Here is a 25,585-nt window from a genome sequence, read left to right as displayed (position 1 = left end):
GTCAGCCTGGGCTACAAAGTGAGTTCCAGGACAGTCACAGGTACACAAAGAAACCCATGCAAGACCGTAATAACCAGGAAGTATCTGTCTCTCAGCTTCTTGAACTGGGAAAGATTTCTACACAGACCATAAGAAGGACCTGTCCCGGCCTGGCCATGAGTGCAGATGGGAACAATCTGCTGCTGTGACAATGAGGAAGCTAAGCAGTATTTCTTGAGACAAAAGCTGGGAACCAGAATTGTCAGCATGAGGGAAACCCATGTCTGATGGACTGGCTCATAGGAACCACTAGAACTCAAGGTTTTCACCAGGTGAGGTCCTCATGAATAAGAGGGACAGACAATGGGGAAAGGCCAGGTGTCAGTCACTGAGAGATTCAGCTTGGGAGAGATAGTATTGATTGGCTCACTGGGCCTGGCGGGCCTGTTTACCCAAAGTTAAAAAAGAGACTGACTCAATGGGGACCCGGGAAGGGGGGGTGGCTTTGCTGAGCACCAACGTGACCTTTATGATCTTAGAGGGACTCTGAGATCTGAACACAGCCAACATGTAAACTGTGTTCATAAAAAACAGCAAAATCAACAGATACCGAAAAAGGAGGCAGAATGGAAAGGGGGTCTGCACAGACCAGCAAATGGTAGCAAGGTTTGTGTTAACCAAATGCTGTGCTACTGGGCTTCTAAGAGCCTTTAAAGCTTGATCTGCAGTTCACAAAGGCCATACATGGTTAAATACTGTGCACGACAACGACTGACCTGGGGTGAGCAGAGTGTGCACCTTAATGTGCTACGGTGCAGAATATTTACCCATCAGGCACAGCACGGGTCACAGTGCCATGCTGCAGCCTATCTGAGCCCAGGGGCTGGTTCCAGCAGCAGGCAGAGGGCAACCCTTTGGACTGAGCTCTAAGTTGGCTGAACCAACAACAGCACAGGTAGAGAGATCAACAGCAGCCTGTGAATGTCTATAGGGTAAAGTCTACAGATTACCGAGTGTGAAAGAAATAGCATCTCCCATCCACACTGCTAGACCCAACACTGCAGTGTTTGTTTGTTATTTAAGACAGTTTCTCTGTGAAACTGCCCTGGCTGTCCTAGAACTCACTTTGCAGACCAATCTGGCATCAAACTCACAGAGATCTGCCTGCCTCTGCCTCCTGAATGCTGGGATTGAAAATATGCACCAACATGCCCAGCTTCTAACCTTGCACGTTTGAAGAAATAACTTATTAATGTGATGAGATCTTTTCCTGCTCTATTAGATCTTGTTAAGGTTCCTTTTCTAGTATGCCCTTAGCCGCTCAAGAACACTGGCACTATTTGAAATGGATGCCAATGGTCCTTTCAGAGGCTCTGCCCACACTCTGCAAAAGGGTTTCATTATAGAACAGCAACTCTTGAGTGTCCTACAGATTTATATAAGCAGTCGAAGAACAGTTAAGGCAGCGGTTGAGCTTACATGAAGGCACCCTGCTTGAGCAGAAGACAACACTCCTAGAAGCCAAATGATTGTTACATAATCACAGTGAAAACTCCCAGTGACAGCAGTAGGCTAACTCTCTAGCAGTTGTCAGCTACAGAGAAGTCCACTTCCCCACCCCCCAAAACATCGAAAGGCCAATGTCACTGCTGTTGGCTCAATGCCATAACTAAACGGGAAGACCCAAACAGCAAACAGGGTGCATGCATTGATTACAAAACAGAGAAATCAGGTTGAGACTGAACTGGAGGCTTCTTCCCTTGGCTTTCACAAGGCTGCAAGGTGATGCGTCGGCTGCTGGAGAGAATCGTCACCAACAGACCTACTAGACCCTGCACGCTACACTATCAAAGTACCAAGCAGGTTGTGACTACAGGTACTTCAGCAGCACAGGTGGTTTGGGCTACGACTGACTGCTTTCCAACTAGGTTTAAACCCCACTCTACAGGGGAGAAGTCACTCCTGGTGCTGTAAGACACAAGGAAAATCTGAGGCTGCGGATGTTACAAGCCCCGGTGGAAAACAGCTGCCATGGTTTTATGAAATAAGTATGATACAGCTGTCAAACTGCCTTCTACATATCTTTGCATATGCCTGTGGATCGCTGTTGTTCTCAGAAGTTGGTCACGGAGGAAAACTTCCTTTTGTAAATGATGGCAACTTAAGAAACTCAAAACCTCTGGTGAGGCTCTTAAGGACACATACCATTGCTGTGGTATAGTAGCTTAACGCTTAGCCTTAGACATCTAGGTCACTCCCTTTAAGGTTCAGGATCATCACAGAAAAGAGCATAGAAAGAATGTTAAGGGTCAGAGGAAGCCATGGAGTGCTGTGTAGCAATTTTCGCTGAATTAAAACATTCCATCCTGGAGGGAAGCTCATTAACATTTGGATGTGAACAATTCACAAATCTCAAGAAGTCCCTGAAACTTACCAGGTATACAGAAAGCACCCAGCTATAGGAACTGGATAAAGTCTGCTTAAGGGGTTTCAACTTCAGTTCAGGTCATCATAAACCACTTACAACTCACTGAGTAAAGAAATGAGTTTTTATAGTTGTTTCTCTCAAGGCTTTGAAACTTTCTTCAGTGCTAATTTTTGTTCTCCTTTAGAAAGGCATTCTGTATGTCAGGCTAGTCTGGAACTCAATATATAGTTAAGAATGTGAGGATGCCCGTGAATTTCTGATATTCCTGTTTCTATATCCAAAATGCTAGAATTAAAGGTTTGGAGCACCATACTGTGTGTGTCAGAGAAGTGACTTTTCAGTCTTCAGTATAAGAGGCCATACCAGCGACAAATGATCAACCTTTGGTTGTACACACCTTTCACAAAATGTAAGTTTTAAATCTACTGGGGTAGCTCACATCTATGACTCCAACATGCAGGAGGCTCAGGTAGGAAGACTGTTGTGTGTTCAAGGCAAGTCTTGGCTATATAGAGAGTTCCATGTCAACCTGGACTTGAGTGGGTTTGGCAGAGCTTTACTGAATTCCATGAGGAGGGTGACTACTTAATACATAGTCCAGAATCCCTGGCCCAGTGTATTTACTAAGAACTTGTTGGAAGGTCAGAACTCACAGTGTGCTTTCACCAAATGACAACCTACACACTGCATGTTGCCCAGACTGCTAAGTATCACCCCACAATCCCTCTCTAGTCTCCTAAAAACACGACGCCTGTTGCAGTCTAAATCCCTCTCCCCCAGTTTATGTTTGATAAACACTTGTTCCTCTGTTGCTAATACTATTTGGAAAGACTGTGAACTGTTAGAAGGTGTGGCCCTTGAAGCCTCTCCCTAGCCCTTCTTCCTGCTGCCTTCACTGGTTCCTGGTCCAACATGATGTACAGAGGGCTGCTGTCTCCAGGAACTAAGCTTTTTCTACCACCTCCCCCTCTTTGACACTGAATCTTCTAAAAGCTCCAGGAGTCAGAATTAATCTTTCCCCCACTAGGTTATCTCAGCAGGCATTATACTCACAATGATGTAAGATCTAATTCCCCCTGGGGGGGCACCAATGTACCCAGATAAAGCTGCCTTTTCTAGTCTCCTATGTGGCCATGTGCCTCTGATCCAGCATGGGGATGTAGACTTCAGTTTTTTATGTGTATTCTGAGGGAGACTGCTGTGGCCAGGAGAGCTGCCTTGGCCTCACCCTGGCTTCCTTTTGGGCTACAACTTCTGGGAAAAAAGGCATGAGGAAAGTCATTCTGGAGACTATAAGGTGACCCCAGGAAAAGGAGGCACCTGCAGAGGACAGAGTCTAACAGTCTGAGTTTCTGTGCTCTCTGTGGACCTTACTAACTATACCCAGTCCTTACGTTTCTTTTCCACGAGAAGCAAACTGTAATTGTGTATGAGCCCTGATTACTACAGGGAAGCAGGTATTACATTTTTGCTGGATATCAAAACCACTGGCCATTTTTGGTAAACACAGAGGCCCAGGTAGGCCCTGCCCTACTAGTAGCCTGTCCTGTTGTCCAAGGTGCTAACTTTACCCCCTAAGCTGGTACCCTGTATTACTGCTGTGTGGTACTGAACCCAGGTCCCATACATGCCAAGTGTATATCCCACACCTGCTGTCTGCCTCCAGCCCCCATAAAAATTTCAGGCCTTTCTTTGCTAAACTGTTCCAAATGACCACCTTTCAGATTCCGTCCTTGGTCTTGACAACATGCAATCAAAAACAGTTCAGTAATACCCAATTTGATTTGATTTCGGGCGGAAAGCACAGTTTGGACATGAGCGGGTAGCTTATTGGCAAACTCGCGTGAGATATGGGTGATACCCTCCAGTGTGTTGCCCCCGTGCAGACTGACTGGGCCTGCACTCTGGTTCCTGCTCACCTGACCAGACCTTGGCTAATTCCTTACTGTTTATGTAAAGCTACAGAAGCATCTGTCCTGAAGCCTTCAGCTGGGCCTTAGCAATGCTGTCACTGTGCCCTGTAAGGTGCTGGGCCATTCACTGCATATGCCGAGTCAAAAAGCACTGGATACGCCGGGGTAATCCTCAGTTGCTCTTGATCACCAAGGCATCCCTTGAGAGATGCTACCCTGCTCTGCAAGCTAGCCTCCCTAGTGAGGGCTCAGAGCCCAGCAGTTACTTTGTGACCAATCCTGTCATCTACACATTCCAAGTCTGTGGTATTCTGAGCCAAGTTTTTGGGTCCCCTACTGTCCAATGCCAGCCCACTAGGAATCTCCCTCTAGTCAGTTACTAAGGACAGGCCTAATTCTTTTGTTTGCTCTTCCAAGAGCATATCACTTTCCCCTTTGACTGTCAGAGCAATGTTGAGTATCTGAGTTGAAGGAAATGGAGCTCATAAACCACAGACCACTGTCTCAAAGAAAAAGTGGTCTAGCAGCACTTGAAAACAAACCACACATTCTTCAAAACCCTATTTATCGAGGCTCACAATAAGGATACAAACGTGACTCTTAACTTGTTCTTTGTATTCCATTCCTGAGACTTAAAGCCACCCCCTACTTCTGTCTGGCTTTGTCGGTACAGCTGCAGAGAGAAGTCCCCCAGAGCACACCCCAAATGAAGCACTCATCAACCCAAGAGGTGATTAGGCCCGGCCTGGCTCAGGGTTGCACCAACCCTAGGGACCCTTGGCTGTGTGTGTTGGCAAAGCTAGGCCCAAATTACTCTTACCTTGTCCCAGGACTCTTCCTGGAACAGAGCTGAACTTATCTCTATTAGAGACTATGGCTGAAGGCCAGGGTGGGTTTCAGACTGGCAAAAGAGCTATGCCTCCAAATTAGCCCTGGGGCTGCTGTGAAGGGGAAGTACCCAGACTGCAGGACTCACTCTGCATTTATTTCTGGTAGTGAGTGGAGTTTGAAGAGCCACCTCCTCCTCCTCGGACGGCATGGACAGCTGTTGGAGAGGATGCCGGATAATGTCCTGGGCGGATGGGCTTGGCTATATCCAGAGAAAGGAGAGAGAAGAACATCACTGGTGACCACCAGTCACGTGTTTATCAACACTACACTGCTTACCTACGCCCAGACCTTCCTGGGAATAGCAGGTCTGGCCTCTGAGAAATAAACTAAGGGCACCCACATAATTCAGGGAGCAGAGAGAACTTAATCATTAATCATCTTATTTTTTCTTTTTTTTTAAAAAAAAGATTCTTTTTTCTTTAGTGATTTATGTATCTGTATTATGTGCGCATTGGTGATTTGCCTACATGAACATCTGGCCGAGGGTGTCAGAGCCCCTGGAACAGGAGTAGCAGACAGTCTTGCAGGCTGCCATGTGCGTGTTGAGAATCTGGGTCCGCTGGAAGGACAGCCAGTGCTCTTGGCTGTTGAGCCATCTCTCCAGCCTCTAGTCATGTTATTCTTAAGGGTGAAAGTTTTAAACATATAAATAAATATGAGAAGCAAAGGACTTCGGTTTTTATCTGCAGTAGATCCACAGTTCCCTACAGATTTCATAAGAATTCTACCTGTGATGAGCTTTCTAGGAAAAGAGGCAACAATTTTCAGTAGACTCTCAAAGGGTATGAAGCCGAACAAATTCAATATATCACTAATCTAAGGGATTTTTGAGGTGGAAACACAAAGGTCCTGCCTCAAAATATAGCTGCAAAACAATATCTGATGGGAAATAATGTTGCAGGTTATTAAGGATGTTTCAATTAGAAATAACTCTAGACAGCACCTGTAAGTCCCTTTATCCCTCTGGCTTTAGCCTGGCATCTACAATGGAGCACCCACAAACACTATTCCTGTCTGAGCAAAACATCCAACTCCATAGGCCTTGGTGCTTGAACTCAAGGCCACCGTTCAGCAACAACACTCCTCAGCGTTGCCAGCCCGGTTCTTTGCAGTTATTTCCAAACCAGAGCATTTCCCTGAGGCAGACAGATGGTATTCTTCATGGTCCTGCTGAGAAATATTCATATATTGTACTACTTCCAAGAGTGTGCCTCTGTTTAGAGCCAAAAGCCCGAGCACAGCTGGCTTCTGAGGCATAGCACAGAGTTCTGAAGAACACACTACTCAGGAGGGCAGTGGTGTCTGAATCTCCTGCTCTCCCAAGGAGGAACACCAGCTTGCCAAGACTTCCCGGTCCCATTGGCTCTATCCTGTCCTTTCAGATGACTGAAATCCCAAATAAGGTCACCATGGCTCCCATCCCTTGGTACACACATACCGATCTGAGCCGAATGTGCCCTCCTGGCCATGTTCTTGGCTCGCACAGCCTCCTTGATGCGGTCCACTTCCTGCTGGTAGCGCTTTCGGTCCCTCATGGCATTCTCCTTGGCCTCTTTGAGTGCACTCTCCAAGGCCTTGACACGCTCTGCAGTAGCACGGAGCCTCTTCTCCAGCTTGGGGAGCTCACAGCGCAAATCCGCGTTGTCCCGGACAAGCTGCAGCACAGAGGCAAAGAAGACAGTTTAGAGCAAGGCTGTGCTTCTCCCTGGCAGGGCAAGGACATGAAAGAAGAGACAACCCTGACCAGGTTGTCTTTGAGGGTCCATATCACCCCAATTCACAGGAGCAGTAATGAGGAAATACATAAAAGTAGAAGCCATGTCCAGCCACAGGGCAGGCTAATTCTGGGACTGGACAATCTTTCTCTTTTGTTGGAGTGTGTTTGGAAAGGGAAGGGGCTGTGATGGGTTTATTACTGTAGGATGTACACGAGTTGAGAAATTCCAAGTCAGTAAACGGGCACATTCTAGAGTCCTCTGCAGACCTTGCAGACCATGGTCTGTACTGGTATTGGGTTGGAACCCAGCTCTGCAACAAATCCAGAGGCTGGCAGGAAACAGGAAGGAGCTGTTTGTTCTTTTTTACTTAGGATCCTAGGTGATGGGAAGCCCCAATACCAGCGCTACCTTTCTTGCCATCTGACTTGGTGGAAGTCGCTGAGCCACTCCGAGTCTTAGGTGCTGCATACAGGATCATAGTGAGACAGTCACTTAGAAACTGTTCCCACTAAACACGGGTGACTCTTCACTTGAACTTTGTGGTAGTTCATTGCCAATGTCAACATGACCCAATTTAGAATCACAGACAAGGTAAAATATGTCTCTGAGAACATTTCCAGAGAGGTTTACTAGAGGGAAGACCCGTCACGAGCAAGGACAGAGTCATCTCAGAGGCTGGGATCCCAGGCTAAAGGGAGAGGGAAAAGAAGAAAGCTGGATGAACACTAGTGTTCCTCTCTGCTTCCTCAATTGCCCGAATGTGAACAAACTCCTACCAGCACAGTCACAAGCCAATTTCCACCATGCTTAAGAGACGGTACCCCCAAACCTTCCTCCCTTGACCTCCCTTTTGTGCGGTATTTGGCCAAAGAAGTGAAAATTACCAGCATGGACTCAGAGTGGGAAGGCACTGCTGTAAGAAGCCTGTTGGGCCTTTGGACAGTTTATGTGGGGAATGAACAGAGAAGGGCCATGTAGTGACCTGCAGGTTTAAGGGGCCCTTTGGTGCCATAATCAGAGCCTAGTGGATTATTCTCGTGGGTGTTTGGAGAATGCCAACAGGAAGGAGGACAGTGACAGCCAGGCTCATGAAGTGACATGAATAATCAGGACTCTGTTGTGAACCAACCTAGAGATCATTCATGCTATAACATGAATAGCAAACAGAAAAAAAGAAGTCTACGTGTATTCTCTGTGTATCGTATCGACTCAACATGCAGCCTTGCCCCACTGGGCCTCAGCAACAGCAACCTGTATTCTCTGCCCTCAAATCTTGAGCAGAGCTTAATTCAAAAGTTACGAACTAATTAACTTGAGAAGAACATCCCAAGACTGTATAAGCTTTAAGCTGTGGCATGGTTACTGTTGTTTGTCCTTGGATTTACGGTGACAAGGAATGGAAAGATATAAAAAAAAAAAAAAAAAAAATCAAAGCCTGGCAAGGAAAGGAGCTGACTGAGCTTTGAGCTGGTATGGGCAAGATGGCTGTAATTGTTAAAGGCATTAAAGCCGTTAAGGAGACACTTCAAACACTGGAAATCGGACAGAAGAAAAGTTGCCTTTAGGGAAAGATCCTCGCCCTACTTGCAAACACGGTTGGAAAACTTCCCTTTGAAATAGAGTGCTTGAACTAAGATGGCTTCTAGGGCATACTGCCCCTAGGACATGCTGCTCATGCAGGGCCACGTAGGAAGTGTTTTATCAGGCTCAGCCTGGAAGACACAGAAAGAACCTTTGAACCCGTGGTCTCTTGGGGCAAGGCTACACTTTGAGTGGGTAGCCGGACTTTGTATCATGTACATGATGTGAATTTTGAAGGTATGTAACACCTACAACAGAGGGAACACATAGTGTCATAGAAGCATGCACCAGTATTCCAAAGAGCCACTAAGGCCTGCCTTGTGTATTACAGAAAGCTTGCCTGTGTGGAACTTGTGAGGGAGTTGAGCATAAAGCTGTGAAGGTGAAGCCTAAGCTGCAATGGCTGTGAGGCACTGAGTACAGCCAGGCCAAGAGAGAGCCCATGGGTGTCCATGGCAACAGAACCTCAGTGGTGGGGCTCCACAAGCCCACTGGAGAATAAATGATGTTATCATGAATCCAAGATGCTGGAAATGGAGCCGTAAGGTTTGGTGCTTACCCAGCTGGGTTTCTAACTTGACTTGGCCCAATTTATTCATGCTTTCCCCTCTTTTCTTCTTTTAGGAATGTTGACTTTGTACCACTGCATATTAGAAACACATGTACCATTTCTGTTGGTTTTGTTGTCCCTGTGCAGGTGCTCATAGTTAAAATATTACCTTGAGTCTCAGGACAGACAACAAACTTGGGCTTTCAAACAATGTTGGTGTTGGCAAGACTTAGGGGTTCCTGGAGGTTAACTACACGCATTTTGCATCGTCAGATGGCTATAAATCTGTAAGGACAGAGGTGTAATATTTTGGTTTAGTGGTGATTAGTGGGCTGCAGAGTTGGCTTAGTGTTTAAGGGCACTTGATCTTGTACAAGACCAGGTTCAATTCTCAGTACCCACATAGTAGCTCACACTGTCTGTAACTCCAGTGTCAGAGAATCTGGCACCTTCTTCTGACCTCCTTGGGCACCAGGCATGTACATGGCACACAGACATACATGCAAGCAAAACACCCATACATGTAAAATAAAAATGAATTAAAAAATAAAATAAACTTGACAGCGCAGTTAATGGCACACACCTAATCCTAGCACTCAGGAGGCAGAGGCAGGTAGATCTCTGAGTTGGAGAACAGTCTGGTCTTATAGATCAAGTTCCAGGACAGTGGGGTTATATGGAGAAACCCTGTCTCGAAAAACTGATTGAATGATAGATAGATAGATAGATAGATAGGTAGGTAGGTAGGTAGGTAGGTAGGTAGGTAGGTAGATAGATGGTATATTGGGGCACTCAGTTGACAGATAGTAGACTTACAATGTTTAACTGTCAACTTGACTGTCTAGGTATATCTTTGACAATTTCCAGAGAGGTTCTTAACTAAGGATCCATCCTGAATGGTGGGCATCATAACCCTAGAGAATCCTGGACTGAGGAAAAAGTAACAAAGAGGGTCAGATGAGCATCAGCATTCAACTCTGTCTCTTGATCTGCCTGATGTGAGCAAATTCCTTCCACTGTAGCAATCCTGGCAGGAGTTAAGACAAAGAGAGACACTTGTATCCCTTCCTTTGGTTACTAGACTATTGAGATAATGGTCCCCAAAAAATTAGAATTTCCGAAGAAATCTCAGGCTGGAGAAATAGAAAGGCTGAGTGCACGATGCCAGTCAGAGGAGGATCTTGTTTCCGTACCAGAAGCAGAGACAGAGACAGTAATTGTCAATGATGTGTGGGACCATACCTTGACCAGTAGTTGTTATTTAAACCTAAACGTCATGCACATACTCCGAAGATACACTTGGGGGTCACTGAACCTTCGTGCTTCCTCTTCCGGTTTACTTATCCCTACCTAACTTGCATCATCCCCCTCAAGGCTGAAGGGATAGAGATAAGTCCTTAATCTTTTCTCTTGAATTATCTTGAGTTCTAAGAACAGCAGGACTGATCCATAAATATTTCTGTGACAAGGGTCTCACATTAACCTCAAGTGAAAAGCAGAAGGTCCTACTTCAGGATGAGAACAGCCATGAAGGAGAGGCTGCAGCACTGCCCACAGGTCACCTTGCTTGGGACCTGCCCAGCCTAGCTGATGGTGCTGCCAGAACTCTGAGAACTCTGGTTTCTTTTTAAAATACAAACGACAACAACAACAACAAAAACACTCAGCAATATTATAAGACTATGTTTTTGTTTTAATCCCAGATATGAGGCTGTGGGGCTGCTTCACAGCAGCTGACTGTGATTTGCCTCTTGCTCTAGAAGGGCTGTGATTTTTCCAGAGGCAGACAGTTTCCACAAGGACGTAGTATTTAGAATTCTGGGAACTTTTCAGAGGATATATAAATGCTATGGCTCCAAGAGGCATGTGGGTTGTTGTTTTTCTGTTGAAGGCTGTTGGTTGCAATTTGTTATGCAGTCATGTGCAAATAAAAAACAAGAAGAAATTAGATATCCTGACAATGAAGATCAAAATTGCCAAAAAACTTGATGCCCCTAACCAGCAGGAAGCAGTCTAAGATAACAACACCCCCTTTCCCCTCTATGCTTTCCCCCCATTATGGAGTTGAAAGGGTAAAAGAAAAACGAGCCCACAAAGTAGCCACCAGTCTGGCTACAGCGAGTAGCCAGGATTTTGCACTTTAAACTCCAGTTACAATTGCTGCAATCCAGAAGGATAAGGGAAAGGCTCAGAAATCAGAAAAGGCCTTATCAAGGCGAGCTACGGCTGTTCTGACCTATTTTGCTTATGCCAGCAGCAGCTCCATGCCTGGCAGACTTGGCTTTTAATAAATATTCCTTGAATTCATGAATAAAATAATGAGTTGCAGAGCCAGATTTCAAGATGCCTGGCAGTCTTTGCTTCTGTGAGTCTCATTATCAATCTGCTTGAATGAGTTCACTATATTGATCTGCCATCATTCTCCGGGGAAAATGTCATCACCAGATCTACCATGCCAAGAGAAGTAATATGTAGCCCAGAGAGTTAGATTGTTTGTATTCCATACCAAACCCTACAGAGGTTTGGTCATAGACATTCTGGCATCTATAAAAAAGGAGGTAAATGGCTTGCCTAAATCACTGGTACACTGGACATACTTATTCTTCTTGGTCACTCTGGACAGATGTCAGAGCAATGATCCTCAGGGACACCCAAGATGACCAGGGTGGGATTAGAACAGAGCTCAGAGGGTGCTGGTTCCAGTCTGTGGGTTCCCATGGGTCTTAGTCACTGTTCTATTGCTGTCAAGAGACACCATGGTCACCGCAACTCTTATAAAGGAAGTGTTTGACAGGGGTTTGCTTACAGTTTTAATGTCAGTCCATTATCATCATGATGGAGAACATGACAACATGTAGGCAGACATGGTGCTGGAGCATCTGGGAGGTCTACATCTTGATCCACAGCAGGAGAAGAAAGCTTAGGCCTAGCATGAGATTTCGAAACCCCAAAGTTCATTCCCGGTGACACACTTCCTCCAATAAGGCCATACCTATATCTAAGGAGGCCATGCATACTTCCTAATTCTTCTAATTCTTACAAATAGTGAGCTTCCCAGGCGACCAGGCATTCAAATACATGAGACAATAGAGGCCATTCTCATTTAAACCACAACACCACCTGTGAAACAAAGCAATGTCTCCTTAGATGTAAACTAAGGAACCTAAACACATGCACACTGTGGAGACTTCTGTTCTACAGAAAAGTCTAAAAGATGTCACAAGGCCAGTCACAATCCAAAGGGAGAATGAAAGCAAGAAAGAAACACAAGGATCAACACTTTACTCTCCCTAAGCCTTAAAGAGCTTCCTTTTTATGAATGGATTCCATATTACTGGATTCTATCAAAGAAAATCAGTCTCAGTTTCTCTGTCTCTTTCTCTCTGTGTGTGTATCTCTGTCTCTGTCTCTGTCTCTGTCTCTGTCTCTCTCTCTCTCTCTCTCTCTCTCTCTCACACACACACACACACACACACACTGAGGAAATATATGGAAATATATGAGTACATATATATTCTTGCCTCATGTGTATGTGCAGGACCATGTGTTCTACGGCACATGTGCAGGGGTCAGAGGTCAGTTTTCTTTCTCTACTCTGTGAGTTTCTTGGGATCAAACTCAGATCATCAGTCCTGCAGCTCATGACTGTACAATGAACTATCTTGTTAGGCAAAGGAAGTTACTGAAGCTAGAGGCATGGGCTTCTTTTTCCTGTTTTGTTTATTAGTTCTTTTGGAACTTATACAATGTATTTTGATCACATCTATCCCTCATTCCTCACCCTAACTCCCCCCTAGATCTAACATCTTCTTGTCACTTTGGGACAGGATCTCACTATGGTGCCCAGGCTGATCTCTAGCACATAATCTTGAGTGACACACCCCCTCTCCCATACCCCCAACCTACTTAGTAGCCACAAATACAGGCTCGTACCACTGTTCTTTCCAAGATCCAGGGACTTTTGAGGACTTGGATTTTTCCAGCACACATGTTCTTTGACTATTCTTCATGTGTTGCAAGCAACCAGTCAAAGCTGCAGCCCGGAGAGAGCAGAGGCTGGGGCAGGTTGCAGTGAGCTCACTCACCTGCTTGTGCACCTTGGTAAGCTGCTCCAGGTTGTTCTCCAGGAAGGAGATCTTCTGCTTCTGGGCGGCACTACCCCCTCCATCATCGCTGTCCAACTCCACACTCTGTGTCCACACATGACAGTTAGTGGCATGGTCTGCTTCCCCCTCACCTACCCAGTATTCAAGATACATTAACACTCTTGAAAAAGAAAAATCCTCAACCCCACGAAAGGAGAGTCTGAACGTGAAAATGAAGAACAGTTGTAAAAGTTTCCACTCAGGGGACTTCCCACTATATTTCCCCGCTTTCCACCCAAGCGTTGTGAGGAGGACTTATTTTAGAACTCCAGAAGACAAATCTGTTTTAGTACGCTGCACACACATTTCTCTCTAATGAAATGTACCTCTTCCCTGCAGATAAAGAGATTTCTCTTTTCAAAAGAAAGAGCTCACAACTTATGAAGAAAATCCACTGTGAAACTAAGCTTAGCCATCAAGATCAGATGAGAAATTACCAAGCCTGTCAGCCAGAGCCATTGTTGCCACTGGGAGATCCTAAGAGCTTCTGCTTGTCCCTTAAACACCCAAAGCTATGCAGCTCCCCAATGAGCCAGGCTCAGCCCCGTCACAGCATCCAGGTGCTGGGAAAATCCTTCGGATTTATCAGATCTTGAAACTGGCAGCAGTTCCACACGCTTGACAAGCAAGGTGCCACAGATAAATTAGGAAATGCATGTGAAAACACAACCTGACGTTCAAAAATAGCAAAACATGCCTGTCTGGTATGACAGCAGAAGCAGCGATCCTTCTCCAGCAGGGTAATGGTTTCTACCATTAACTCAGCACCAAAGGGAACTCTCAAACGTGATTCTGTATCAGGAGCCTAGGACAGTCAGCAGAGTGCCGAGCCCGCCTCCATCTCTGATTCCTCAGATCTGGGGTGTATCATGTATTTAAACAAATTCCCAGGTGAGGCCAATGCAGCTGTCAGAGGCCCATAAGCCAGAAGTCTAAAAGTAGGTCATCCTTAGGAAGTTTTATAAAATGAAGTCAGGGGACTCTGACTCCACCTCTTAACCTTCCCCTGGATGGCACCCTCTTTTCCCCAGGGTACAGGGCTCTTCTTCATTGTTCTCCTAAGCTCTTATCCGGTGCCCTTCCTGCCCATCACATCTATAGTGACTTCATCCTCCTCCCTGGTGCAGGCCCCAAGGTAATACGTGCTTTGTAGAGTGTGTTCCTCAGACAGAGCACTGACCATTGCTACCCAGGCTTCTAAAATCTCCAGGAGTCTCTGCCTTTGTCTTTTGCATTACCAGAATTTCAGCTTGCTAGAGCCATGATCTCACAGGCGCCTGCCAATTGCAGTTTCCTGTTGGGCACACATTGCACTGGCAAACATCCATTTAACTTATCGATAGTAGATTCTGTGCACGGCTGGCTGAACCTTATCTTCCTGGGCCCTTCTCTTCCCTCCTCTCCTGAGGACAGTAGCCATCAGAGATGGCCTCTTTCCACTGTCCTGGAGTTCCCTGCAAATGCCTCCAGCTTGACTCTCTGAACTCTGGGAATAATCAGTGCTTTCTCTTTCCCAAGTAGGATAGCCATTTGTGCTGTTGGCTCTGTCCCTCTTCTGTCAACCACTCCCTCTTTACTCTGTCTGACCTTTTCTCCTTTGCTCTTCCAAACACACCCATGTGTACACGCACACACACATGTACTCACACTCAGACATGTATATGCCTTGCTTTCTTTTCATCTTCCCATGCCTCTTCTGTGTTCACTCTTCTCAATTAAGTTTCTGAGCTGACCTACTGAGTCAGCAATATAGAGACCCCCCCCAGATCACGTGATTCTGTGAGCGTGCAGACTCGAGCCCAGCCCTTTTCAGTCCTAAAGTCACACCCAAGCCTAGATCCACACCTACAATGCAGGGATTCCAGAACCTTCTGTGGTGGCTTGAGAAACAAGTTCAAACTCAACACTAACGCACCCCACATTCTGCATAGACAAACGTGAGGCTCTGGCCTAATCTCTTCCGAACACTAAGGGACCATGCTGTCTTCTAACAAGGATGCCGGACTTTTCTGACCCAAAGCAGTGACTTTCACAGGGCAGGACCAGACAAATATATGCCATTTTAAATAAAGGCTAGTCGGGGATGGCATTATAACTTTCTTTTGATTAGAAGGAAAATCAGATGGTAAAATATTCCTAAGTAATTTCGGCCCGAAGCACATTCCTTTAATAAGGTTTTCTAGCATGAGGAAATTAATTTTTCAGCATAACCAGCCTTAATTTGAGCAAGTGATATTTCAACCGAAGATGATGCTCCAACTTCTCTCCTGAACTTGTTCAGAAATGACAGTACTCACCTTTTTCACCCGGGTGGTCAAATCCTGGACGAAGAGTTTTCGCAGGTTATGAAGGGTCTGGAGTTCTCTGGACTGGAATAGATTTTTCACACGCAGTCAGTGGGGTGACGGAATGAACTGCTGCCCCATTTGTTCTACATGTCATTAGCCCCCCGGAAGCTGGACCTGCCATTCATACTGCTGATACCATCTGTGCCTTGCCTACTCTTCAACTCACACAGCGTTCAGGAGCGCATGGTGCAGGAGCCTGGGAACTCCAACTGTGTAAGCCAGAACACAGCCAGCTCTACTCTATTCTCAATGGAGCCCACAAAAATCCCTAATAAGTTACCTGCCAGAATGGGGTCTCCTTTTGGTGTGGTTTTGTTACTTCCTATATAAGTATTACATGTCATACCAACACTCTAACCCAAAAGGTAACCATGATTCATCCACACTGGCTGGCATTTCCCAGGATGCTTCACCGGCCACTGCCCCAGTCCACAAGTATGTTTGCCTCACGTCAGCAGCTCCGGGATGAGCAGTTCTCAGACTCTCCACCTGGTGGCACTAGACAAGTAACCATTTTTGAGATAAAAGAGAATTTGACTCTGGTATCAAGACTAAAGAGGATGATCTAGAAATCTCTTAGGATAATTTCTGGCCTCAGCACAATGGCTAATATGAGTTCATATCCCAAGATCTGGCAACTGCAAGTCCCTCCATCTTGGATTATTTTCTATGAACAACTATGAATATGAGTCAGGAGACAAGGGCCTGAACCAAATCTGGTGATCTTTGATAACAAAACCAGAAGACATAAACACTTCCTTCTATTCAAGTCTTTGTCTCCATACATACATACGTATCCATATATATGTATATTTTGGTATATAAATTTTAGTTGGGATATTATTTTCTGTAGCTCTGACTGGTCTGAAATTTATGCCTATGTGCATACATAAATTCAGGTGCCGGAAGGTTTGAGAAGAGGGCACTGGATCATATGAAGCTGAAGTTATAGGTGGTTCTGAGCTGCCCTGTGTGGGTGCTGGGAACTGAACTCGGACCCTCTACAAAAGTAGTAAGTGCTCTTAACTACAGACATCTCTCTAACCTGGTTCTTGATGTGTTTTTTATATGAGATATTGGTTTCAATGTAAATTATTTCCTTATAAGTGAGGAGAATACAGGGAATCTTCAGAGTTTTCATCTATATAAACTGACATGAAGTCAGGGGATGAAATTTACACAGGCTTACATTAAAAAGGTTGAAACAGAACCCGGAGTTAAAGAAACTCTAAGTTCCTTGGAATAAGGGTCTCTGTTAATTTAAGACCTTATTACTAGATTCAATTCCGTGCTGAAATAGGAAGCACCCGAAGTCAATTGCATCCTTGGACGGGGTAAATTGGTTTCTGCAGGAAGCCAAACAGGTCTGGTATTATGACTAATGTGCACGCAGTCCCATCTGTGAGCGAGCCGCCTCTCACGGCATAGAAACAGGGCTGCAGGACAGTGCTTGCCAGCATCCCGACTGCTCTACACCCCAGCTCGAGTCCAGTCCCAGTATCCTTAATGCTCACAAATGCTCTGCATGCTGTCCCTCCACCTCAGATCTCTTATTTCTGCCTACCCTGTGATCACAGTTGGTATTTTCTGATGAAAGGAGACACCACACAAAAAAGGAGGCAAGAAAGCCTGACACCCTGCCCAGGAGCCAGGTCTTTCCTTGGGGCATAAATAAGAGTCCCGGGCTGGCTCCTTTCTCTCAATTTTAACCTGTTGGTAGGGGCAGTCAGAGGCATTTAAGGTGGTTCACAGCAGCTGTCACTTGGGTCCCTGCAGCAATGACCTTTTCTCCCTCACACTCAACTCTTTCCACATCCTTCACCGTCCCTCGGGTCTCTTCCCATCAAGAAGCTACTGGCTTCCATGCAAGACCTCAAGGTGGACAGTGACAATAGCACTAGACAGGTGGCCCGTGTGGCATGAGGTGGTATCAGGAGGAAGTGGTCAGTGTCCTGCCTTCAGCCAAAGAACAGCATAGATGGCCAGTCAGGAGTGCGATTCTCAGAGTCCAATCTATGAGCAGCATGCTACCCCTCCCCACAATACGCAGGAGGCAGGGAGGCTGGCACCGGAGGCCCTGTGAACAGAATGGACAGCCAAGGACAGCAAGAGCCTGTCTCTGAAGAATAGCCACAGCTCAGTGTACGAGGAACCCAAGGCTGAGTGCAAATTCTCAAGTCTAAAACAGCATATACCACAGGAATCTAGCTCCGGATTTAAGGGAGGGGGCGTGAGGGTGGTGAGGGAGAGAGGAAGATCTGTCCTTGTGCGTGGGATAGATGGGCATGTTCCTAAGTAGGGGGCAGCCAGTGAGAGCAAGCGTGTGTAGGCACAGCCAGATTACTAAGTAAACAAGGAAATGAGCTTGTGGGAGGAGGGAGGGAGAATAGCTGAGTAGATGACAGAGGTTACTGAGGAAACCTGCCACTTAATACATATTCAAGAACCTAAGAGCAAAGGGACTGGCTGCTAGTCCTCCATTGATCATGCTCACAGGGACAGGAACAAGGAAGGGTGGGTGTGTAGAGTGTGAGCAAGTCAGGATGTGAGTGGGGAAAGACAGGGGATATAGTGGGGGGGGGTGAGAGAGACAGAGACAGAGAGACAGAGAGAGAGACAGAGAGAGCACACATGTACGGTGTGTGGGGGAGAGAGTGTGTGTGGGAGATTGTGTGTATGGAAGAGAAAGTATGTGTGTGTGATAGTGTGTGTGAGAAAGTGTGTGTGAGAGAGAGAGTGAGATTATGTGTATGAGAGAGAAAGTGTGTGTGATAAAGTGTGTGTGAAGAGATTTGTATGTGGGAGAGAGTGTGTGAAAGAGAAAGTGTGAAGAATGTGTATATATATGAGAAAGAGAACAAACACATCAGATGGAGTGTTTGTGTAAGTATAAGTAAGTGAGAGAGAGGCTGTGTGTGAGTGTGTGTGTCCACGAGAGTCCTGAGCATGAGTGTGAGCTGTGGCTGTGAGTGGCTGTGCATGTTTACTGAGCATCTGTAAGTGTGAGAAATGGCAAGCAAGTGTGAGTTTGAAGTACACAACTTGTGTAAAATGAGCAGAATGTGTTTGAATAGAAAACAATGACGAGTGAGATGCAGCTGTGTGCGTGTATAGGAATGTGCATAATCATATGGACAATCAGGGCATGTGGCCAAGCCCAGAAGACATCGTGAAAGTGAGCGTGTGGTGTGCTGACAAGCTGTCTGTACACATGCATGTGCAAGCTTTGTGTGAGGATAGCAGAGGCACGGAAGGTAAACAAGGGTACGTGGGTGTAGGGGTGCACGTGGGGCACAAGCAGAGAACATCACACATCCAGGATTTCGGGAACCTAGTAAACTTTCAGTATTTTCCTACAGTTCTGCGAGAACATTCAGTTCTCCACTGCGTCGCTCTATTAAACTCTGTAGATAAAGTGACTTCATGGCTCTGTGTCTGTTTTCCCTATAAACTTTGCCCTCGAAAGGTCCAGCGTCCTGTCAACACAGGCATCTGACCCTGTCCCAAAGGCTTGTGTCCTCCTTTTTCTGAGGAGCACTTTGTACTGACCCAGGAGCTAGCATGCAGCCTCAGTTCCAGATGGGAATGGCCATCTGCCTACAGTCTGAGTCTCCAGGTTGTTTCGGATGGGCTGTCCTACATAGACCCCCACGACACATGAGTGGATCAGAAGGTGCCGCTGAATTCAGACATGTACAAGCCGAAACACGTTTTCACTGTGCCACGCTGTTAGGATGGTTTGTGATAACCCACAGCTGTGACACGTGACCAAGCTGCTATCCTGCACAGCCACCAAAACCAAAGCAGCCAGGGGAAGCCAATGGCTGTAGGCACAGCACAGAGAAACCTAACAGCAACTTCAAATAGCAGAACCAAGCAAGACCTCCTTCTCCCCCCACCCCACCCCCAGGCATCTGTCTGGCACTGTCCTCACGTGCCTGCTGATGCACACTGATGTCCCTGATACTGGCAGAAGTTACTGCTCCTACATGTTCTTTCCCTCTGCTCACCGCATCAGTAACTGCATCTGGAGGACAAGACCTCCCTACGCTGTGTACTGATATGCCCAAGTATCCAGACAAGGGCCCACTTCCATAGCAGCTTGCTAAATATCTGTTGAGCGGAGTCACAAAGTGCAGACACTGCTTTACAGTGGAGCTCAATTCTAATTCAAGTATTTCAGGATTACGGCACTAATAACTAAGTATCCAATGGATTAAATCTGTTAAGAAGTAATTCTACAAATCCCAGTCTGCCACAGAATGCTTCGAGTCTAATTGCTATACAGGAAAGGTGCATGCAGATAAAAACTGTAGAACAGGCAGGTCAGTAGATTACAAACAAATCAGCCTCTGAGAGTCAGCTGAGCTGGGAAGTGACTCACCACAGTCTCCTCCAGCCCCTTGAGGTCCTCCCTGGCTTGCTCTCTTTTGTCATTGAGCAATCTGAGAGAGAGAGAGAAAGGAATCATGAGCCACCAAGGGAGCACCAGAACCAGAGCAGATGCAGTTTGCACCTGAGGCTAGGCTAAGCAAAAGCTAAGCAAAGAACAACCCAAGCAGCTGCTGCTTTCAAGAGCGGGACCTAGCCGCAATCTCTGGGGCTCCGGGCTCCGCTAGGGCTGGTCCTCGGGTCTTCCCAGGGATGAGAAGTCGGGGAAGGTTTAAGGCACTCACAGGAGCTTCTCCAGTTTCACTTCTCTCTCCTGGTCCTCTATTTTCAGCTTGTTATAATCAGAGCTGAGCCTCTCCTGCTCCAGTTGCAGTTTCTGATTCAAACTGAAATTGAGAGGAAAAAGCAATATATTCCAGGTCAGCTTGAACTTCTGAGTCATCCGCCTAAAGCTCTGGTTCCCTTCCAGCCCCATTAGTTCTGTGCAATAAAGGCAACAATTCGGGAGGATTTTGAGGGATCAGAGAACAACCTCACAGCTTCTTCTCTGCCCAAGTGAAAACTAATTTCTGGGGAGCAGCTCGGAAGCATGAAATGAAACAAAGGCTTGCGGGTGTATTTATAGTTTGTTTGTGTGCAAGGGCTTCTGTGGGGATATAATGGCACTGGGGAAAAGATGGTGCTTGAACAGAGAGAGAGCCAGAGACAGATAGACACACATTCTGCTGCTGTAAACACCAAGAGAACAACTGTATACTCAGTAACTATTTGGCTATTTCAACACCTCCCCCCATAAGGGTCAGAAGCTGTCTCCCATGGATAGCAGCAGACATGGGGACAGCCCTTGGTCTGTTGATAATTCAGACAGGCTTTATGAAGAACATCACTAAGGTTTCGTGGAGACAGGAAGTCAGCATCTGGCTGTGCTGGTCAAATTTATGTCACCTTGACATGAGTTCAAGCCATTTGGGAAGAGGGGCTTTCAATTGAGGAATTGCCACCATAAGATCTGCCTGAAGGCAAGTCTGTAGTTATTGCTTTTTGTTTTGTTTTGGTTTTTTATTAATGAATGATATGGTAGTGACTGGCTATCAGAGAAGGTGCCACCTGTGGGCTGGTGGTACTGGGTGTTGTAAGAAAGCAGGCTGAGCAAGCCATAGAGAGCAAGCCAGTAAGCAGCACCCCTCCAGGCCTCTGCCTTAAGTTCCTGCCCTTTCTTCCCTAGATGATGAACTCTAAACTGTTTATGTTGAAATAAATTCTCTTTGCTTTTGGTTGTGGTGTTTTCTCACAGCAGTAGAAATTCTAAGACAGGAGTGTCGATTCTGCTCATAAAACCATCCGAGAGGCTGAGACCACAAGACCGTGTGAAGGAAGCCAGCAGCACCAAGAGCCCAAGTCTAGAAAGCTCCCCGTGAGGACCTCATGCACTGACTGATGTTCTCTCTATATCCTTTTCTTTTTTTCCTTCTCTTTCAGAAGAATGTCTCGAGGGAGATTAATCATAACTGTGTCCAGGAGAAGCTCAGGGTTCGTTGGAATGAGACAGACGCAGAAGGGGTGGGAACAGGGCATGCTGAGGCCTGTCCTTAGGCAGGCTGCACAGAGCCAGCACACCAGCTAGAATTGTTTCCCTCCTCCTCTCCTTCAAGATGCAAATGCTCTTGCAAGCAGCTCACATACTCTGAAAAGATTTGGATCAGTAGCCTGGAGAATTAAACGCTTAGATCCAGTCTGATTCCTATTTAGCCGTGTGACCTTAAGTAAATAATTCAACCTTGCTTCCTATATCTAATTCTTCATCTATAGAAAGCAGCAGTAGTGATGGCGGGTGGGGGGCTTGTGGGGATGGAGCGGGTCTTGCCCTAGTCCGGGAGAGGGCCAGTAGGTGAAATTCTATTTCAGTTGACATGTTTTCTTTGTAATAGAATGCCTTTTAGCAGAGCATTTAAAAGGCTGTTCTGCAAAGGGATTCAGAGACTGCCAAGAAGATCTACTATGTAAAGAGTATAAAGAACCCCAGAAAAGATCCCCCAGAAGGGAGCTTTGCAGCTGGGGGACTTGTGCTAAAGACAAGGGTGCTGTGGAGCAGGGGTTCCCCAAGGACTTTAAGAAGGCAGTGTGTGGTCGCAAGGTAGCTTCCGGAAGGTGCCCTGATGTCATCCTGATAGCATCAAGAAGGTATTCTGGCATCTACCATGCACAGACTCATACCAGCACAGGTCTCTGAGATGTGTGCACGGGTGATCAGGTGCATAGTCTGTTGGGCTGAAGAGGCAGCAAAGCCAAACAGCTTCTCTGCAGTGTTTATTAATTCCTGGCAGAGGAATAGTCTTCAGCTTGTTTGGGTTTTTTTTTTTTTTTTTTTTCATACTTTCATTTAGTCTTTCTGGCTCCTGGGCATGTATCTTCCAAACTGAATCACCCCTGAACTGGTTGGAGTGACGTCAAGGGGTAGCTGGGACAGCATACCACCTGCTATACCAGAGCCTCGAAGGGGGGCTGGGCTCCAGATGAGGGAACAGACCTCAGAGGTAGCACCACCTGGGCAGAACACAGAGCCCAAACATAAGCCATGTCCTTCAAGTCTGGCTCCCAAGGCCTGCCCTTCCCCTCCCCCCACCATGTCCCGTGAGCCCCCAGCCAACTCACTCCCGAATCTCATCAATGATTCTCTGCTTCTCCTCAATCTCATCACGAAGTCTGGACAGCTGCTTTTGGTGCGCTTCCCGGTGACTCTCCATCTGCTGCTCCAGAGCCTTCTGCAAAGCCAGGCCAGGAGAAATGTGGCATCAACTAGTCGGCATTCTGCCCACCCGTTGACAAGCCCTGGATCCCTATCTACCTCCCTCAGATGTTAAGTCCCAAAATTAAGGGTGATACTGGCTTGTGTGCCCAAGCTCTTGGCCTTGCTTCATTTGTACAGCAAAGCCCACGGATCTGTCACAAAATCGAGTGGGCCCTAGAGGCAAACCAGCCCAACAACAACACAGAAAATTCGCCTTTGCCTTTTGACCTGTCATCGGAGACACACGGTTTTCCCAGCCAGGCCAGTCAGAACAGTTTTCTTACTACCTGAGTGACAAGTTACTTAACCCCGTCAGGAACAGGGAACATAAAGACATTGTTGCAACACGGGTGTATGTATGCAGAGACATTTCCGGTTTCCTGCACTGTCCAGCATCTTGTGACGACATTAGGCCTCAGGAGAACAGCTCGCAAGGCCCAGCCATGGTTCCTCTCCTGTCTTACTGACATGCACAGGTCTGGGGACAGACTGTTCCAGATGTGCACCCACCTTCACCTCCTCGGCGTCCTGCAGCCTCGTCAGGTGCTCCTTTTCCTTGTCTTGGAAACTGACTTCGTGCATTTTTTCTGTTTCAAACGGTAAAAGGGGAATGGAGTTTGACCTAGCAGCATTCGTACCCCTAAGCAAAAACTCAGACAACAAAACCATGACATAGTGCAAGCTCCTGGCAGTTTGTATCAGAGCAGCACCAGAGCCAGTACGGAGGATAGGAAGCCTGGCAAACACCCGACATCTCTGGCTGACCTCTCCTGTGATCTGTGCTGGCGCTTGGGACACCATGTGGATTGCATCCCTAGTGGAGAGTAGTCAGGAAAACGAAGGGGCTACCTGGAAAGCAGGCAGCCCCAGAACTGCTTCCTCCCACCTGGCCTCTGGGAGCAAAAAGCTCCTGTGAGTGTGAGGCGACATCTGGATTCATGTCACCAGCAGAATTCCACAAGGAGTTAGTTTACCTCCCAGGAGTAGCTGTCTTCCTAAGGCTCTGGAGCAGGAAAACAAGCTAAAGATAAAAACAAGGGAAACAGAAATATATTCTAATACTTTCTGGACTCAGCAGGGGGCCCCGGGCAGGCAGGGATGTTGCCAGAACTCCTATGGGGATCCCTGAGCATGTGTGCAAGGGCAGTAAGCTGCATAACTGGGAGGTAGGGGTAGGGAGCAAATGTCGTCTGGGCAGTGACATCTGGTTCGTCGTATCTCTAGTCTTACTTTATTTCAGGCCTTTTCTGTGTTTATATTTCTATTCAGTGCCCCCACTGCAGCAGACATGTGCATGACGGGAAAATGCTTTCTTTATCCAGTATGAGGTGGGATTCTTTACTCTCAGCATTCATTCCCACAAAAATGAAATGCTACAAAGCTATGGCGGGGCTCTTTCTCCTTCATTTGCCTTTAAACCTGACACACCATGTATTTATCCAGTGAGTAGCTTTATATGAAAATAAAAGACATGAAATAATAACATCATCAATCCTACTACTTATCAGAGTTCTTACTTTAAATATTAATTTATAAGAATACAAGGATCCGTTTATCTTCAGTAACTGCAATAAAGATTTTATCCTATCGCTGCATCATAACTGTGGCCACACATGCACATGTTCTGTCTCCGACATGAAGACCGTATTTTATTAAAGTCTATTGAACTTTTAGATATTTTGGTACTTTCCTTCTCTCCTCTTCTCTTTGTTCTTGTTTAAGTGTTTCTTCGGATCTAAAGCTCTGTGATGAGGGCCTGGGAAAATGGCTCAGTATTTAAGAGCACTTGATGTTCTTCCAGAGGACAGAGTTCTCATCTCAACATCCACACTAGGGGACTCACAAATGCCGATAATACCACCTGCAGGGCACTGAACACCCTCTTCTGACTCTCTCTCTCTCTCTCTCTCTCTCTCTCTCTCTCTCTCTCTCTCTCTCTCTAAAAATATAAAATTCTGCAATAGATGCTTAAAATTGGAAGATCAGACGGCCTGATCTATAAAGAACCGACCTTCACTTCAGCCTTCACCATGGGCAGTTGGTCTCACTCTGCACACTGCGATCTTCTTAAAGCCTGTTCTGGCTTCTGCATGTCTGATGGCCACTCTTAAATTTTGCTTCTGTTTACTCACGTCTACTAAGTGCTTCCTGTGTGTCAGATACCACACAGCTAAGGGACGAACTTGTTCAAAAGCCTAGCAAGCCTAGCACTTAGTGCAAGCTCAGAACCCCAAGGAAGGACAGGACCCATAGGGATTGCCATAAGACAGAATTTGCATTTCAGAATCACCTCTGAGATACAGCAGGGTGACCAATCCAGAGAAGCCTGCAGTGAGGCCCCTCAGCTACACTGATTTAGAAACAATCACTAACTTGGTTGCTCCAAGGCAATCCTAGCAGAAAGGAGCAGCACCAGAGACACATCTGACAAGCCTAAGGAACAGGCTTTGCAGAGCAAGGGGCAACTGGGCTGGAAGGAGAGGATGCTGGCCCAGACAGCTGGGTGGACAGAGGGAAGCTGAGAAGCAGCAGATACACAGGGGGTAACATGGGTTTCTTTCAGTTCTGCTGAAGTTCCCAGAAATGCTGCAGCCGGACAAAACTAAACATCAGAACTCAACCAGCTAGAGACTGGCAAGTGCTTGACACCTGCAAAGAACTCAATATTTACCTTGGGCTCGGAGCTTGGCCAGCTCCTCACTGAGGGAGTCCTGGGACTCTTCCAGCTGCCGCCTCTTCTGTTCCATGTTCTGCATGTAGTCTGTCAGAGATTTGATCTTGGCCTCATGCTTTGAGTAAGAAAAGAGATTGGAAGAAAAGGTAAGTACCTAGCATCTGGCTGTCCAAGCTCG

At 46.5% G+C, this 25,585-nt stretch overlaps 1 protein-coding gene across 1 annotated transcript in view; it reads right to left on the bottom strand.

Annotated features, from left to right (window-relative positions):
• Positions 1-5,303: 5,303 nt before the first annotated feature.
• KIF5C (kinesin family member 5C) overlaps positions 5,304-25,585 on the bottom strand; it is a gene marked incomplete at its 3' end in the record, with an annotated part of 134,739 nt that continues 114,457 nt past the window's right edge. The window contains exons 17-25 of the mRNA XM_080927207.1: positions 25,405-25,522; positions 23,244-23,320; positions 22,598-22,707; positions 20,230-20,331; positions 19,938-19,998; positions 15,503-15,574; positions 13,146-13,250; positions 6,650-6,866; positions 5,304-5,410 (exon numbers count right to left, since the gene is read on the bottom strand). Coding sequence (XP_080783333.1) covers positions 5,304-5,410; positions 6,650-6,866; positions 13,146-13,250; positions 15,503-15,574; positions 19,938-19,998; positions 20,230-20,331; positions 22,598-22,707; positions 23,244-23,320; positions 25,405-25,522 — 969 coding nt within the window. The remainder of the gene's footprint in view (positions 5,411-6,649; positions 6,867-13,145; positions 13,251-15,502; positions 15,575-19,937; positions 19,999-20,229; positions 20,332-22,597; positions 22,708-23,243; positions 23,321-25,404; positions 25,523-25,585) is intronic.

This window comes from Micromys minutus (genome assembly GCF_963924665.1).
Source record: "Micromys minutus genome assembly, chromosome: 13".
Lineage (NCBI taxonomy): Eukaryota > Metazoa > Chordata > Mammalia > Rodentia > Muridae > Micromys > Micromys minutus.
The sequence above is the reverse complement of the archived record's forward strand: the minus strand, read 5'-3'. Positions and strand labels throughout refer to the sequence as shown.